Below are 19157 nucleotides of genomic sequence, written 5' to 3'. Positions count from 1 at the left end.
TTTATCATTTTTTTTTTTTTGAGAAGAGGTCTCAATCTGTCACCCAGGCTAGAATGCAGTGGCATCATCACAGCCCACTGCAACCTCAAACTCCTGGGTTCAAGTGATCCTCCTGGGTCAGCCTCCTGAGTAACTGGAAGTATAGGTGCACACCACCGTGTCTAGCTAATTTTTCTAATTTTTTTAGAGATGGGGTCTCACTATGTTGCCCAGGCTGGTCTTGAACTCCTGGCCTCAAGCAATCATCCCACCTTAATGCCATTCTCATCAGCCTTTTCTTACCTTGTGAAAGAAGGCAGCGCCTGTCAGCACCATGGACAGCTCACAGGAGTAGTTGGAGTTGTAGAGCCAGGACTGATGCGGGATGTCCCACGCGTGGTACCGGCCAGGGAAGCCCACAATGCGGTCCCGTGCTTCTCTCCACACCCTTGAAACACAGAAGTACATGCACACACCTGAGTACATAGCTCTAAGATCACCAGAAATGTTTAAAATTACTGCCTCTATTTTGCAGGCTCTGGCCCTTAGGCTTTTACTTTTTTTTCCTTTTTAAAAAAAAAAATAAAATAAATCACAAACCAAATAGGATAAAATCAAATAAAAGCAGTGCCACATGTAGCTTTCTTAATAAGCACCTATTGTCCCTCTAACTTCTGGCAGTCAGCATCTCTCTGGCCCTTCCAGAAAGAATAAGCTGAAATAACATGGGAAGGGGCTTCCAGAATGGGGTATGTACAACAACCTGCTAACAAGTAGGCAGATAATATCAATTTCTATTCCTATTTTTAATCTCATTTAATTTCTAAAAAAAAGTTTTGTTTTTAATGCACTTGATATATTAGTTCAGTAGGACATATATGTCACTTATGTATACTGCATGCTTAACTTTTCTTTACTGGGCACATAATAAAAAAACAGATCACTGGTTTAACCACAGAAGACTACTGCCTGGGGCCAAAGTCCTAATTCCTAACACGGCAGGGCTGGGAGACACCTCCACGGTGAGAAGTGGTCTACAGAACCCTACAAACATAAGGTTTCATTAAATGCAAGAAATAAATTGAGAATTCAGTGTTTCAACAGAAACTTTTACGTATCTCTAAATTTATAGGTAAGGTATAACAAATAAAATCAGTCCCCAGTTTCACAGGTTACAATTAGAGAGCTGAAAGCACTTAAGCTCCACAGAACCCATCAGGCCTCAGGAGATTTAAACTGCCCGAGAAAGTCCCGTCACATGCAACTTCAATTCCTAAAACATGAAAGATGTCATTTCAAAAGAGTCCCTCTAATAAGTTTCAAAGCATCTAATCTAGTCCCACAGATGAGAAATCACAACTTCTATCACAATATAACAGCCTTATAGGTGGGCTTTTTTTTGACAACTGATTTTAATTGTGGCAAATATACGTAAAATGTGACCATCTTAATCATTTTTTTTTATTTCAGCATATTATGGGGGTACAGATATTTAGGTTACGTATGTTGCCCTTGCCTCCTCCTGCCCCCCAAGTCCGAGTTTCAAATATGTCCATCCTTCGGGTAAGTGTATGATTCTGTGGCACTAAGTACATTCACGCTGTTGTATAGCCATCGCCGTTCATCCATCTCCAGGACTTTTCCGTATTCCCAAGCTAAGCTGTCCCCATTAAACACTCACGCCCCCCTCGACCTGCCCCAGCCCCAGCAACCGCCAGTCTACTTTTCTGTCTCCATGAATTTACTCTAGGGACCTCATGCAAGTAGAATCACACAGTATTTATCCTTTTGCGTTGTGTACACTTCTGACTGTGATAAATAATGCTACGATCACCCATGTGCTGCTTTCTGTGTGGACAGACACTTTCAGTGCTCTGTGGCCCCTTTCTTTCACCTGCCCCTTAAGAATATCTCTCTCTCTTGAGTGCGTAAGTTAAAATTAGTCAAGATCTATCTTCTCCAGAGGGAAAAATTCTTACACTTATCCTTTCCTTTGAACTTAGGACTGTTTCATTCCCATTAAGGTGAAAAAAGCAAACTGGGGAGATTATTAAGAGAAAGCTTTTAGATCAAAGGATACCCACACGAATGAGAAAAGAGCCACGGTGAGAAAAGGTCAGGATCTGCAGCCAGAGATAATTCAGCACCTCCATTACCAGAGGCTAAGCCTCAAATTCAAATCATTTGTAAGAGACACATTAAAAGGCTTTCCATTATTCTCTGACCACCTGGAAATCTGCTGGGAAATGACACGGAAAAAGTCAAAAATCTTCCTAAATTGAGGGCCACAGAAGATAGCAAATATCAGCCATCTTAGCTTCAAACTCATCAAAGCTGGGCTCCTTATCAAAATCATTCTCGGGGCCTGGGGCAATTGGCAATCCTCCTGTTAACACCCCATGACTCTGTTCGGGGCTCCCAGTCCTCCAGCATGCACTAAACTGTGTCATGCTGTAGCAGCAACACAGCCCCTCTTCCCACCATCAACGATAACATCTCAACGGCAAAGACCATTCCCGGAGTCACTGCAGGACTTTCTTCCTTGCAGCAAAACAAGTGGCGAGAGCCAACTATTTATTATCACGTACAAAGGAATATACCTTAGCCAGGCACAGTGGCTCACACCTCTAATCCTAGCACTCTGGAGTCTGAGGCAGGAGGATCAGTTGAGCCAAGGTGTTCAAAACAAGCCTGGGCAACATAGCAAGACCCCACCTCTACAAAAACGAAAAAAAAATTAGCCGGGCATTGTCGTGCCCACCTGTAGTCCTAGCTTCTCAGAAGGATGAGGCCGAAGGAATGCCTGAGCCCAGGAACAGACAACCCACAGAATGAGAGAAAATATTTGTAATTCCTATCTCTGATAAGAGACTTGCGTCTAAATTAAATGCAAGAACTCTTACAACTCAATAAGAAAAACACGAATAACCCAAATAAAAACAAGCAAAGAATCTTGAATGGCCATGAGAAGATACACAAAAAGGCTAATTGGTCAATAAGCACATGAAAAGATGCTCAACATCATTAGTCATAAGAGAAAGGAAATCAGAAGTATAATGAGCCACCATTTACAATGACTAGGATGGCTATAAACAGAAAGCAACAAGTGTTGACGAGGATGCAGAGAAATTGGAACCCTCATACACTGCTGATGGGAATGTAAAATGGCGCAGCCACTTTGGAAAACCATCTGGCAGTTCTTCAAAATGTTAAAACAGTTATCACATGATCCAGCCATTCCACTCTTAAGTACAGACTCAAAAGAAATGAAATGTTTATACAGAAACTTACACATGAACCTTCATAGCAGCATGATTCATAATAGCCAGGAAGTAGAAATGACCCAAATGTCCATCAATGGATGACTGGATAAACAAAATATGGTATATCCATACAAAAGGAATAAAGTACAGGTACATGCTACAAGGTAGATGAACCTTAAAAACATCAAGTTTATGAAAGAGGCCAGTCATCAAAGGCTATAAATCGTATGATTCCATTTATATAAAATGTCCAGAATAGGCAAATCTACAGAGACACAAAGATTAGTGACCGTCTAGGACTTACAGGGGTTGGAGGAAAATGGGGAGTGACTGCTACTGGGCACAAGGTTTTTTTCGGTGGTGATGAAGACTTCTAAAATTAACCATGGTGATGGTTGCACAACTCTATAAATATACTAAAAACCACTGAACTGTATACTTAAATGAGTGAATTGTATGATTATGTTCAGTAAATGTTGCAAAAGAATGAATTGCAAGAGAAACGATCACACACTCGGGCATCACGGTAAATGTCAAATTGCTGTAAAAGTCTCTATATGCTTACCCTCAATTTCTGTACTTACCTCACTGTGGACAAATAATAAAGCTGTCCCTGAACCAACATACCGGTCCAAGCAGACTTAGAATAACCCTAATCTACTCCGTTCTCTTACCTGCAACATACCCTCAAGTGGGATGCTTAAGCCCCAACAGCAATTACTAAGACTCCAGAAAGCAGGAGAGGTGAGCGGCTGAGTGGAAGTTCTGGAGTGAGACAAACCTGGTTCGAAGCCCAGTTCTGTCTGCCACTGTAGCTCCTACTCAGCTCTGTTCTCTTGGATCTCAATTTACTAACATAAAATGGACACAACTACAATTGACATCATCAAATTTCAGGAGGATTAATGAGATAAACCAAAGTGCTCGGCTGGTCCCTGGCACACAGTGTGGGTTCCATAAATGTTAAGTGCCATCATCATCATCATCATCAGTCACCACCGCTGCCACACCCTCCTTCTCCTCTTTTACCTCTTGGATCTTTGCTTTCGACGCCCTCTTCCCATAAGAGGAAGGCCCAGGATTCCGGCACTGCTCCACTGCTCCAACACATAGTAACACGTTGATTCCGCCTGCCTGGGAGTTGTTTCCCCTTCCTCTGACAACAAAAACCTCAAATTTCCTTTAGAAAACTACCCATTGCTTCCACTCTTGGCCCACGTGGTTTGGGTTTAAGGATGGTATAACCGCAGCACCAGGAATAGGCAGGTAACCATGGTTTAGCCAATCAACGAATTCCCTCCCCCTGGCCTCCGAGGAAAAGCCCATCTGAGAGCCGAGCAGAACCCAGAGACGGAAAGAGGAGGAATCCTCCCGCCTGGAGGCCCTGGATCCGGCCGTGTCCTACGTCAGCCCTTACTAACTCTAAGGGTTTCTCAGTTACCATCGGCCAAGAAACTCATTTTGCTGTCTAATCCAAGTTTGATTTGCTTTTCTGTCACTTGCAAACTGAAGTGTGTCTTAAGAAAACTCAGTCCCTCACCGAAAGCCAAACATGATTTCGTCGTGGCGGAGGTGAGCGTCGTCGTCGATCGACAGGATGGCCTCCGTCTCGATTTCATTCCAGGGCAAGAATCGATTATTCAAACTGTTCTTCTCAGTACGAACCACCTGTGATGAGGAAGAAAAAGCACTCAAAATCAATGCGGCGTCACAGACGGCAAAACCAAAACTGCCTTTGGGTCAAAGGAGACTGTGGCTAAATTAACTGAATCATTTTGTGTGATTACTCACCACCTGGAAAATCTAGCATGTGCCTTTCAGGAATAAAAACTGCCTCATAATTCCACAAATGTACAAGGATTTCACATCTCAGCTTTATTCCTTTGTTTACTAATTTTCTTGCGAAACAAGCAAAGCTGAGGAATATTTTTACATATGCAATGAAGAGCCTAGGGAAATTAAAAAACAACTTTCCCAAGAGAACACAAGGTGGCAGAGCAGAACTGAGATTCCAATTCCCAGCTCTGGAATCCCCAAACATGCTCACAAATTTTAAAACCAAACTCAGAAATCTCTTGAGTCTATGTTATTTCTTATTTCTAAGGCCTTTTTTGGAGTATAAACCAAAAAAAAAAAAAAAAACAGCAAGCCCATCTTGTGGACATTACTTCCCTCACCTTTGCAGTTCCTACCTACAATGCTGACTACACACGCTCAAGCTTTTTTTCTTTTCAAGGTATAATTTATTCAGTAAGATAGTTCTGTGTCTATCAAATCCCAATTCAAAGAACATCTATCTAAAACAATTCATATACACAAAGCAGTATTTTCTTCATAAAAAGATGAGTGCCTCAAACAGTACATCATTTGAGTACTGAGTACATTTTGTACATGAAATGAGTACATTTTAACAAAAAATTTTTTATTTAAACCATCTCAGATAAACACAGTTTACCTTCGACGTGGGTGAGTAGCTCTGTTATTCACCTTGCCACCTCATACTAAAATAAATGATGACCACAATTAGTACTTTGATAGCTCACTTTATTTTTACACTATCTTTATCTAATTAGTCCACCTAATGAGGAGCCATCATTTCATTCTCAAAAACAAAGAGAAACTCAAAGAATAATCTCTTTAGAAAGCAAGGAAGGGGCACCTCACTCTCCACAGGCCGTGCTGCCTATACTGAGGCTAATCTCTGCCAGGCATGATGAACAGATTGGATCCCAGATCGTAAAGTTTCAGAATGTTTCAAAGGCACTCCGGGACCTCACTAGCATTGTCTTCTCAGCCTAAAACGTCTTTTCTTCCATTCTCCTCTTGAGACCCAGGCTCAGATGCCTCTTGTCACACCCTCCTTGTCAGAAACAATCATTTCTTCCACCTTCGTAAAGCAGAGTCCTCAACCGGCTACTAATTCATTCTAGCACACTTAGAATCCAATTAATTCGGAGCTGGAAGTGCCCTGGCGACCATATGGCCCAACTCTCACTTTATACATGGACAAACCAAGGCCCAGGATGATGTCATACAACTGGCAAGCTACAAGAGCCACAACTCTAACCCACACCTTCTGATTCCAAATTCAGTCCTTTTTTTGCCAAACTTACATTATTTTTGTCTTTTTTCTAGAGACAAGGTCTTGCTCTGTCGCCCAGGCTGCAGTGCAGTGTCATGATCACAGTTCACTGCAGCCTCGAACTCCTGGGCTCAAGCAATCCTCCTGCCTCAGCCTCCTGAGTAGCTAGGACTACAGGCATGTGCTAACATGCCCAGCTGTACTGGACTGCTTGGTGGGAGCAGAAAGAAAAGGAATAAGAAGATAACACAGTGAATTGGTTTTCCATTTATAACTTCAAATATGGGTCTGATGCAGTACAAGAAAATAGTGTGTTTTAGCTGAGACAAGTCTGCTTTAATTTATAAGAGAAAAGGTTGCCAGCAATCCCTGTGTTAACTGCAGGTAAACGTAAGTTAGAGCTTCACCATCAAATGAGAGGATGCACATAAAGACCACACACAGAGCCTAGCACATAGAAAATGCTCAAAATTAGCAATTACTGTAACATGAGCACTTCTTCCTAATTATCATACATTTTACATATGTTCTATAATTTATACATTTAATTTTATACATTTTATATATTTACATACATATTTATTTATTGAATAAACAAGCTTGTACCTTTCCAAGAAATTTAGTCGTGGTAAAACGAAAAAATATGGACTTACCTATGGTGAGAAGTGCTGAAACCTAGTTCTTATTTAGATATTAGTATGTCGAGTGACCTGCAGCAATAAAATTCTCAGTCTGATCCCTTACTGTGATTTAGTAAAGAGAGTAAGAGGGGGAGGTATTACCTAAAGAACTGACGTGCTGCAATTAGTAAGTCATTTGTGCAACCTGACTTTTCAGTAATTCCTTTAAACTCCTGTAATGCCTGCTGTTCATTTCTGATTTCTGGTAGCTTTGTTTTATATGATTTTCCTTTGAAGCCATGCAGCCCATTCTCAAACAGACAGAGGAAGCCACAGCCATAGCCACCAAGTTATTAAGTAAACCGTTGTTTAAAGGGAAAAAAGTAAGCCACCCAGACACACCAATATCTAGTGAAGCCGACCAGGCTTTGTACAGTCTTGGACCTGGAGAAGCTGGACTACGTCTTTCCTGTTAGCTTCCCCTAGAAATCACAGTTTTAGGAAATTATCATCTGATTCATTCAAGGGATATTTTTTAAAGCAGAGCGGGCACAGATGAAAACACACAGCGCACCCCCTTTCTAAGGGGTGCGCCTTGAGAACGCTCCGTCTTGCCCGAGGTCTAGCCACAAGTAAAGCCTTCAACAGCCTGCGAGGCAGCATCCCCAGCCAGAAAGTGGATGATGCCAAGAGTGCACTGCCAAGGCAGTTCCCCGAGTTTCCTCTCCCTGTCCCTAATAGACTACTGGGGAAATGATGTTAAAATAACTCCCCTGGCATGATCCTTAAGTTCCCAAAACACAGAACTCTTGTGCAATTTCAGTATCAACGGCTGGGAGGGAGGGAAAAGGGCAGGGAAAAATAATCTCATCTCAATAACTTTCATTTGGAAAAAATGGTGCTTTCTGGCTTCCCACTTCAGAGACCTTGCAGTCACCAAGGATGTGATAAAGCTCATCTCTGAACGTGCCGACTCCGCCTCCGCCCCGCCGCTCTGGTCCAAGCTCCATCGCCCTCACCTAGGCTGCTGCAAGTATTTTAACTGCTCCTGTTCTTTCCCTCAGGGTCCCACAAAAATCATGTGCCTCCCCAGCTCAACACCCTCCAACAGCATCCTGACACACGCAGGATAAAACCCAGGCTCCTTCCCACGGCCCGTGTGCTCCTGCACACGTGGCCCTGCCACCTTCTCCAGCCTCCTTTCAAACTCTCCTTCGCAACCACGCCAGCCCAGATGCACTGGGTACTGCTTCTTGCGCTTGCCAGTCCCATATATTCCTCCAGAATTTACACGGCCCATTCTTTCACTTCATTCAAGCTTCTGCTCAAATGTCACCTCTTCAAAGAGCCCTTCCAAGGCATCCATGCCCTTTATGAAGAGGAGAATGAAAAACTAAGACTGGGGCTGGCTGCCAAAAGACCGTCTCAGGAATCAGTGTGCATACAGTGGGGAGATAAGCAGTGTGTGAGTGGGCTGGGCTACGCTGTTAATAACAGAAGGATGTCCCTTTCATGACAGCCCACATTTTAAAAATCCAAAAGGACAGATTTTGAGATTCTCATTTCCACAGGATGCTCTGACAAGGCTACCCTACTTAATATCTTCCAGAATATAAAGCAGAGCGAGGGCGATGTGTAAACTGATCAGAATAAAGCAGTAACTCAAACCAAAATTGTTGGTGGGACTATGTATCACAAAGGGATCGTTTAGTGTTTCTGCTTCCAGAAGGGAGTAAGCTTCTACCAGACTCAATCTTCCTGCAGACAACAACTGTAAACTCTGGACAAAAATACCAAAAAAGCAAAAAGGAACTTCCTGAAAGCACAAGTGAAGTAAGAAGGCGAATTATGGAGGGTGCCGAAATCTAGCGGGAAGGAAATGCTGATACGGGGAGTTACTGTTGCTTTTACCCTGCGAGCAGGCCAGAGTCGGCACCACGAAGGACAGCGGAAACTCTCATGCAAAACCCAGTCTTTCGGCCTGAAGAATAAGAGGAAAGTGTTTGGGGCAGCCGGAGCCCCTAGAAAGAAAGGAGGAAACTCCAGAAAGGAGAAAGCCAGAGACGGGAGCTCTAAGTGCCGTGTCTGAACTGCCCAGTCTCTGCCCACCATGCATGCTCGGTGCATGTGAGCAAAGCAGCTCAATATAGAGGAACTCGACCAACATGTGAGTTGCATTCGAGAGATGGAACCTTTCGGTATGAGTCCAACAAAATTAACTGCCTGCTAAAACAAAACGATCAATACTTCCCAGGATAAAAAATCAAAGAAACCCATGCTGAGGCTTGTTCACAGTCAAACTGCTGAAAATCAAATATTAAAAAAAAAAATCCTGAAAGCAGCCAGAGCCACACATTACATACAGAGAAACAAACATTTGGAAACCATCGACAGATCATCAGAACAATGGAGGTCTGGAAACAGTGGAACCTCTTCAAGGTGCCCAGTGGTGGTCCTCAAGCTAGTGGAGTTTTTTTCAGAAGACTAGATCTCAAGTCCCTTGTCATAATAATACTCTCTCTTTGACTTCCATTAGATATCTTTGCTGTCACGTTCCAGGAGCTAAGGAACCCGACTCAAGTGTTTACAAAACATACAGCACCTGGGCGAGAGCAAACACGCACCATCGCCTGTGTGTTCAGCAGTCCTGCGCCATCCAGATAGAGACCCACTTCACCTGGTGGCAACTGCTCCCATCTCTCTGCAAGTCCTGTCTCCTTGCCCAGCCACTACCCATCTGAGCTGCAGTTCTCTTTACATAGAGCACTTGGAACAGGAGTGCCCAAGGATGGTAGTGATGAAGATCACCTTCAGTCTAAGCTAGAGCTCTTTATTATGGAAATAATAATTAGAAAAGAATAATTTTAAGTCCTATCAGGTACCCCCTAAGACAATCCTCCTCCACTTAAATAGCTAGGGCTCAAAAGACTTCATAGCCCACAAATATCCAGCATTTATGCCTATTGCTTAGTTAGGAACTTGAGCGTAAGAGAAGCACAAATTGCTCAGCATTTTCTGCAATGGCATGGAGGTTCCTGGGTTGATTTGTTTAGCCAATATGCTGATTTCGAATCATCCTGCCTGAAGGACTGGAATCTGAGAGATTGCCTGGGAACCACCCTGGTGCTAAATTTATATAAAGATTTATTAACCTTAATGTAATGAATAGGTTATGTCTACATCTAGGTAGAAAAACCACTCTGAAACTTATCATAGTAGTGCCATTTTCCTGTAGGGGAGAGAGCTACCAGCCTCTCTCTAGTCCTGATACCTGAGTCTACACCTAAGGGGTCAGTAATTTCAACTGCCCAAAACACCTGCTTCTCTTAAACAGAAAGCATAGTCAGAATATTTAGAGAATGGAGGGAAATTCTCCAGCTTGAAGTTGTTTCCTCTTTTTTTAAAAGAACTAGAAAAAATTTGTATTCCTACTATGAGAAAGCTATTTAGATGGCCTCCTATTTGGAAAGGTTCTGGCATCTTCCAACTAGGTATTGTATTATTGCAATGGGCTGCCCAGTAATCAAAGAGGACTACTTATTTCCCACCAGAGTTAAAAGAAAGGATTAGTTCTGGTAAGTTCTCTGATGAATTTCAGTCATTGTTAACCGGGTGGCACCAGCTTCTCTATAGCCCTATGAAAATCAAAGAAAACTCAGGAAAAAATGGAAAACAAAGGCTGCTTTATTATTCTACTATTTGAGCAGCATCTACCTTTTCGTAGAGCAAATCCTTTTTTTTTTTTTTTTAATTTCAATGACACTCATGAAATTGAGAAAGAAAAGAAGTGAAATTTATTTTGGAAGAAGTCTATAATAGAAATCTCCCTATTTATAAAACTTTTCTTATTACACAAGATAAACTCTAGGATCAAAAGTCTTTATAACCCTATAGTCTTTGAATAGCCTCGGATTATAAATTAAATAATACAAGAAAAGATTAGCAGCAACAGTAAGAAAGAAAATTTAAAGCAAAGATTGTGAGGTGCTTTGTCCATGAGTAAGTGCGTAGTAACAGCTACGGCACAAAGAGAAATGACGTCGAGGACGCCAGAAGCCCGTATCAATGAAGTGAGCTAAAGCTCCGTAACACAGGCAGAATACACACACTGCCTTCCATCTCCTTTGACATTACGGGTAAGAAGGAATCATATAATCATTGAGCACCTTTCTAGAATCCCTCCTTGTCTTATCTTGGATTTCTCTTTAACCCTGAGGTCAAAAAAGCTAATTAACTTATCAAAGATCACAAATTGACTACTTAATCCCGGGTCTGTATTACTCCAAATCTCATACTTTTCTTATTACAGCATGCTGCTGCTCAGAAAATAATTCAAATGAATTAGTTTCCCAATGAAATAAATTTTTTGAAAACTGGAATTCTGGCAACGCATGGCCCATCAGACCTTTTGCCCTTCCTTGCTACCTTTTTCTGGAAAGTACTTATGCTGCAGGTTAATTAGTTGGCGTTTTGCTTAAGACTTGCTCTAAGGCTTCCTGTTTAAGACAGACAGGTTGCCATCTCTCTTCTAGACTGCCAAGTTTAATTCAGCAGGTGGATAAACAAAGTCCTCAGAACTAAAGCCCTGTCCTGCATATTTAGCTATTACTTGTCCTGTAAAATATAACACCTAACCATGAGAGATGGAGTAAAAAATGAGAAAGAATCTACTAGGCACTCTAGAAAAGAAGGTTCAGTTGGGGTTAGTTGTCCAACTCCCAAATATCACACCCCGAATCCAGTCTTCAGAAACACCGCATAACATCCTGGGAAACGACACAGGTCTTCTTCCTAAATCCTTCAGGAAGTGATTAAAACAGCAGTTTCTGCAATCGGACGTACTAAAGCTCAGCTCCTCCATTACTCACAGTGACCTCGGCCAAATTAATGAACCTCTCTAAGCCTCACTCCCACAGATATAAAATGAAGAAACAGTGATAATGATATGTCATATAATGTTAATTATAGTGCCTAGATCCTAAGTGTTAACTTTCTCATCACTGTTACTATAAGATGACTGAAGGGGTTTTGTAAACCTTCCTGGCTCCAGTATCAATTTCCGTTTTGGAGGCCTCAGGAGATTTAGGAATTGAGTAGCAACAGTGCAACTGGCAAGGCCCGTACGGATTTAAAAAAAAAAAAAAAAAAAAAGTGTACGTATATTCCTCTCTACTAAAAGTTAAGATAGCTACAGAAAGATGGAAAACGGATTACAAGAGAAATATTAATACTATTTCATACAGTAAAACTGCTCTTTTTTCTGTTACCATGATGGGGACGCCAATGTCAGGCCACAGAAGGTCCTCTGACGGCAGCTTGGGAGAATTCCACACCACCACCACCTTGTTCAGGTAAGGGAGGCCATTGAGCCTCTCCAAAGAGTTCATAAGCACTTCCTCCCGCTCGTAAGTCAGCATGACGACCGTGAACTGCTCTCGCGGAACATTGCCTCCAAGTGCTGCCTGGAACTCCTTGCCAGAGCCCCCAGCTCCACCACCAATAGGCCGAAATCCAGTCCCTGAGCCCAAAAATTTGGCCTCTGAGGGCAACACAGGGTCAAAGGGCGTGTGGGGGAAAAGATGGAACGGCCCTGGAGCAGAGTTCCAGCTGCGGTAAAAGTCAGTGACAGTCAAAGTAAAGTTGCGGAGGTATTTGGGTGAGGCGTAAGGTGGCTCTGTTTCCACCGGCCCCAGGTCCAGGTCCCCGTTATCGGCCATGTTGGGGTCGGTCCCCGCCGCCTTGCCTGACCGATGGGGGATCTCAGCTGCTGCCTCTTCCCGGATGGGAGCAGCTGGGATCTGTATGCGAGTCCTAATCATAGCCAGCACAGTATTAAAAATACTGTCAGCAGTGGAGAAGTAAGTCTCCCAGAGAAAGCGGCCTTGCCGCCTCATAGCCAGGAGGTCACTATCAGAGAGACTCCTTAACAGGAAATGGACCTCGGTAACACGTGGCTTGGGCACCACCAGGGCCGCCTCATTCCACTGCAGCATGTCCTGGTACGGAAGCTGCACTTGCTCCCCCAGCACCACGGGGACGGCACCGACTTCTAGGGCTTCAAAGAGCCGTGTTGCACACCCAGATGAAATAACCAAGTGCGGGTCCCCGGGGGTGATGATGAGGGCAAAGGTGGAAAGCTTCAGTAATTCTAAGCGGTCCTCCCGCTCCCCACACAGCGCCCACTCAGTAGGCAGGCTGGGTTTAGGCTGGTTTTTGCAGGTAAATTCCACCAGGACCTGATCTAGTTTGCTGTCCTGCACTGCCTTCAGGGTGGCAATGATCCGGTCGTCATAGTCAGCTGGAGGATCGCCCTCCATTTCTTCTTCAAAGGAGCGGGCCTCCTGAAGGCTGGATCTCAGCGACTCGATCTTCTCACCCTGGAAGGTGAAGAGATATTTCCGCTTAACTGGCACCTGTGGTGGGATTTCCATGAAGTTGGGTTCGGACATGGCATGGACTAGTGGCGAAACTACCAAGTCAAAGCCAGGTCTGTACTGGACAGCATAGAAAGTGGACTGGGCCACCATGGCACGGCCCGTACTGACGTTATATAGTAAATTCTGTGTGTCTGACTTCCGCGACAGATTGATGATGACATGGTTGTGTCCATCTCTCCGCCAATGCGGCAGAGAGTACAACTGCTTCTCAAGTTCAGCGGGCCGTAGCACTACCGGTTCCTGCATTTCTCCCACTAGTATCACATACAGGCAGGCGATGTCCGCATTTTCTGTAACATAAACGTTGGCTCGCGCTGTAGCCTGAAACGCCTGCTTGACCAAGGGATCCAGGTAGCTGCCAAGGGCAAACTGGTCACTGTCATAAACATAGACCGGAAAACCAGAGGTGAGAGGGCAACGAGAATAATCAAAACAGTTATGTAGCCGGCAACCCCGGATGACCTTTGGGGGAGGAAGGCCAGCATCATCCTTCTCTGGGAGCAATCGGATGGGCAGAGAAAGTTTGGGCTGGTTTTGGGCCATCAGCTCTTTGTAAGAATGCTCGGTCTGGCTAATGACGTTCTTGAGCTGCAGCAGGTCCTGCTTGGCATTCTCAATGCTCTTCTTGCAGGCTTCGATCTTCAGATTCAGCTTGGCGATTTCACTGTTCAGCTCTTGCCGCTTGGCTTCTAGCTGTAAGAGCTCTTCGCTCACTGACTCGCGAATGCGGCAGAGATCCAGCACGTGCTTTACCTCGCAGAGCTCGTTACCGGCCCGTGGGCCAAAAATCCGCTTGCCGGCCTCATCAGCCTCATCCAGAGTGGTGAGATAGTAGTGGGCGATGAGGGGGAAGAACACCAGGATGACGAAGAGGGTGAAGCTGAGCCAGGTGAGGCGGATGCGGTTGGACCACCGCAGCATGCAGGTCTGCCCTCCGTTCCCCACCCCCCCATTCCGCAACATGGTATAGCCCGTCATGAGTGCCCTGTGGCTCTGCCCCTCTGGTCACGTCGGCTCACTCGCCATAACCATGAGCTTCTGCGCGACAAAACTCAACCTCGTTTCATTCACACATTCGTTTCCAGAAGAGTCAGCGTGCTCCCGGTACAAGGCACCAGATAAAATGGAAATTTCATTTTCCTCAGCTGCAACCGAAATGGTCTCTGACCCTATTCCAGCAGATTTTAAGTTCTGGTTGTTGACCAAAAAACATGTCCTTAATCTTTATCAAACGGTAAAAGGTACCACATTGTGGCCGAGATGAAAGGGAGGAGGTTCCTGATGATAAAACGCAGGAAAAATACCCTGGAATCAGACAGACGTTTTCAACTGCCATAGCTCTTGTTCCTTGGTGTTGCTGACCAACAAATATGCATAGTTCTTAGTCAGAGTTTTACAGTGGTTGGTTAGAACAGAAAGAAATGCCAGCCTCTTATCAATGTCATTGTCAACACTCGGGCCTGCAAAAGAAAGAGAATCATGTCAGTCTTAAAGAGATTATATTCAACACCCTCCCTAGCACATTTCTAGAAAATGCTTCAACCTTGTAAGATGGAACAACGGTTGGAACAACGGTGTTATCTTAAAGAACATTATAAGGCCAATAGAGAGACTTTGTTCGGTGTGGGTATTTTACTCGTGGTTAATAAGAAATGGAGAAAGGTAAGTGCCCAAAACAGCTTCAGTTTATGCCCCCCTCATCATCCACCCTCTTCCTAGTTAACTGGATCTAGAGCAGCATTAGGGCCCCTATAACATTATGTTGAACTAAATCCAACAGAGGGCACAGATGTCTGCAGTAACAACTTGTTATTCTATTCTGGACCTGGGCATCATCTTTAGATGAAGAGAAACACCTTCCTATCCAACCTGGGTAGCTCGCTTTCACGCCTAACATGAAAGTCTCCTTTTGAACTACTTAACAAAAAAAAAAAAAAAAAAGACTGCGAGAAGCTCAGTTTGTTAAATTTAGAGTTGAAAAGGGTTGAAGGGAATTCTTTTGATCTTTACCCAGTAGTAGATGCAGTAATCCAGGGACAAAATGTACTTCCCAGTTTGCTCCTCATTTATCTTCCATTAGCAGACATCATGTGCTCTTTCTTAAAATATAAATAGCAACTTGGTCTTTTAGAAAGAACACTATACTTAGAAGTGAGAGGCATTATTCCTCATCCTTTGGGGACAGACTTGCTATCAGACCTCAGTTTCCTAAGCTTCTAAAATGGAGATAAGTGCATGGAGATAACAATATATTATGTTGCTAGCTATGAAAATAAAGCATAGAAGATGTGAGGGTACTTTAGGCTAATCAATTCTGAGGCATTCCCAGTCCTGTTCTTTTATCGAACTTCACTATCACAGGCTACAGAAACTTTCTGCTTGTTTTCCTCCAAATTCAACACATCTAGAAGAATTCATAATATTCTGTGCCAAAGAATATTCCCTCTTTCATTCATTTCTTCCAAAAAAAATTCATCATACTTTTAACATGTCTAAGACATGTTAAGTCTAACTGTGGGATAATCTAGATGTATAACAATCCTTGACCTCATGGAACTTCCTTTAGCCTAAGAGATAAGATGTAAACGAACAACAGGGCACTGCCGCAAGAAGCATAAAACAAGTAGCACTTCACAGAGGCACAGTCGCTCTACCTACAGTCTACCTTTGTTAAAGATGTGTAACTATTAAAGGTTTGGCAGAGTCTTCTCTCCCTGTAAGTGAAAACAAAAAGTTGATGACACTGTTACTAAAAGGTTTAAGTATTTGGATAATCTACACTTGGATAATTAACAGCTGACCAAATACTCCAAATAACGTAGGTCAGTATTTCCAAAGCATTTGCATTATCCTTTTGACTCAAATGTTTAAATCTCTTGTTGCTTTCTAAAGAATATTCTCTGCACTTATGATCAAATCATAAAGAAACAATGGAGTCAGAGTAAAAAAAAAAAAAAACATCATCAAGGCCATCCAGATGGTTCGCTCCTTCCTTACCACGTGTTTCAGGATCCTTCCTTTCTGTGACTTACGTAGCGTTACACTTCAGCACACGATTTCTTGAAATAGCGAACTCCAGGGCTTGCTCTCCTGATTCAAAAGAAAATAGAAAAATGACACACTGTTTGAATAATACTCAATACTGAAGGTGCTATTAAAGAATTTATTTAATGTCCCCTATGAAAAGGCTTCCCTTATGTATATAAGGTGACCGAAGAGTTTACTGTCCAGAGACTCCTTGAAGTGAAAGGGGGACTATTAATAAATACACCAGTCTACAGGTATGAACTAGGACTCTCATAGGCAAACCATCCACATATGATATCTATTTTTGTGCTCTAAGAGGAAATAAAACAAAACACCAAAATATGGAAAGTCTTCGTTTTTTTAAAAGTATATACCAGCCAGGTGTGGTGGCTCACGCCTATAATTCCGGCACTTTAGGAGGCCGAGGCGGGAAAGATTGCTTGAGGCCAGGTGTTCAAGATCAGCCTGGGCAACATAGCAAGACCACTCTAAAAAAATATATATTTTTTTAAATTAGCCAGGTGCATGCCAACTGTAGTCCCAGATACTCAGGAGGAGGAGGTGGGAGGATCTCGTGAGCCCAGGAGTTTGAGGCTGCAAGGAGCTATGATCTGGCTACTGCACCTCATCTCTTAAAAAAAAAAAAAAAAAGTCCAATAGCACAAACTTTCCTTTCTAAACAGCTAATTAAATTATTTCAAGCACAAAAGAAAAAGAAAATCCTCAGAATCTCTTCTGTCATTCTCTAGAAAATGATAATGAACATGTTAGCAACTAGAAATGTCACTGAAACACTGATTATGAGCCATCTTCAGACATTTTTTCACTGCAAATACAATATACATGTTATTAATTCTCAGTCACCTGCCGCAGCATTTAATGTCTAACTTCTCAGCTACTTTTCCTGCCCCTACGATGCTACACACAGCAACCGGGATCATCTTCTTAGAACATGAATTAGAGGACTCTCCCCTCCTTGAACGTTTTCATCGGCTTTGCACTGTACTGTAACTAGCCCCGGGGACCTACCTATCTCATTTGCCATCGCTGTTCCCCTGCTCACTCAACTGCAGCTACACTGGGCCTTTCAACTGCCCCACCAAGCCAAGCTCTTCACTGCCTCAGAATCTTTCTGTTAATACTTGCTCTTCCTTTTGTCTGATAGGTTCTTCCCCAGCCTTTCCCCTGGTTGACACTTTCTCATCCTCCAGGTCTTTTAAAGTAGTCCTTCTTATCCACTGACGCTTTCCAGCATTGATGTATCCATTTCCTTCATAATATCTTTTTGTTTATTTATTTATTACCTACCTATCCCCACCAAAGCCTAATCCTTAACGCAGGAACTTTGTCTGCATGGATCACTGCTACATCACCACACCCATTTCTCATCCTACAAATTCTCAATTCTCCCCTTGATTTCTGTACTTTTTTGGCACCTATTTCCCTGACTCATTCCTCCTTTCTGCTTTGCTGGCACCCAGTTTTCCTCCTGCCTCATACTGAAAGTGTTCCGCAAGGCTCTCAACATAACCTATTAATGAATCCATCCACCTACACGACTTTAACCCTCACCCCTAGTCAGATTACCTCCAAAGACACACTCCGACCCGAGCCTTTCTGCTTTCTACTGGTAGTCGAGGATATCCAACTCCCTAAAGGATACCCTCCTAGGGCACGTCATGTCACTTCATGCTTCCAAATATTAATAACGTCCTCTTTCCAATAACTTCTAGCTCTGTCCAAGATACTACATTCTTCCAGTCTTACAAGCTAGAAACAACATGATATCCAGGAAAGAGTACAGACCTCAGAGCCAGCTAGGTCTGGATCAGATCCCACTGTATAAGCTGTTAGATGGTCACTGAACCACTCTGAGGCACAGTTCTTTCAACTGTAAAAAGATAACAACACTCATGTTCAGGATTGTTATAAAAATTAGACAGCGAGTAAAAAATTGTAAAGTAGTCTATTATAAGTGTTGGAGTGATTTTTAATTTCTCCAACTCCTCCACATCTGATCTCCTGACAAATAATATCAATTCTTTTTTGTAATAATAATTACAATGCTAGGTTAACAATCCTTTTTCACCAACACTTTGAAGAATCCTCTGGATTTCATCATTGCTACTGAGAAAGGAGATGTCAGTTTAATTGTATCCTGTGGGTATTCTGACTTTGCATTCAGTTGTCTTAAGATCTTTTTGTCTTTAGAGTCCTGCAGTTTCAATACGAAGGTTCTACATGTAGAATTTTGCTTTGTTTTTGGCTCAGGTCTCATTGAACTTTCTGAATCTTAGGATTCGTATCTTTCATTAATCTAGAAAATTCTCAGCTATTATTTCTCTGAATATTCTCTGTACCTTATTCTCTCCTTGAACTCCTCCTATTAGATCACTAGATGTATGTCAGACCTCCTCATTCCATTCTCCATGTCTTTTAACCTCTCTCTCATATTTTCTCTCTGTCCTTTGTGCTACCTATGGAATTTTCCTGAGAGCTATCTAGTTTAGAGGTCAGGAAATTTTTCCAGTAAAGGGCCAGAGAGTACATATTTTACATTTTTTAGGTCATATACAGTCTCTGTTGCATATTTTGCCTTTTTTTTTTTTTCAAACACCTTTTAAAATGTGAAAACCAGGCTGGCTGGGGTGACTCATATCTATAATCCCAGCACTTTGGGAGGACAGGGGAGAATCACTCGAGTCCAGGAGTTCAAGACCAGCCTGGGCAATACAGTGAGACCTGTCTC

General features: G+C 42.9%; 1 protein-coding gene across 1 annotated transcript in view; it reads right to left on the bottom strand.

Moving 5' to 3' along the window:
- The window catches only part of EXTL3 (exostosin-like glycosyltransferase 3), a 48141-nt gene that overhangs the window by 8992 nt on the left and 19992 nt on the right, over positions 1-19157 (bottom strand). Inside the window, exons 2-5 of the mRNA XM_012654941.1 lie at positions 16379-16471; positions 12212-14841; positions 4783-4910; positions 283-427 (exon numbers count right to left, since the gene is read on the bottom strand). Coding sequence (XP_012510395.1) covers positions 283-427; positions 4783-4910; positions 12212-14359 — 2421 coding nt within the window. The 5' untranslated portion in view covers positions 14360-14841; positions 16379-16471. The remainder of the gene's footprint in view (positions 1-282; positions 428-4782; positions 4911-12211; positions 14842-16378; positions 16472-19157) is intronic.

Source organism: Propithecus coquereli, unplaced genomic scaffold (assembly GCF_000956105.1).
Source record: "Propithecus coquereli isolate 6110/MARCELLA unplaced genomic scaffold, Pcoq_1.0 Scaffold451, whole genome shotgun sequence".
Taxonomy (NCBI): Eukaryota; Metazoa; Chordata; class Mammalia; order Primates; family Indriidae; genus Propithecus; species Propithecus coquereli.
The sequence above is the reverse complement of the archived record's forward strand: the minus strand, read 5'-3'. Positions and strand labels throughout refer to the sequence as shown.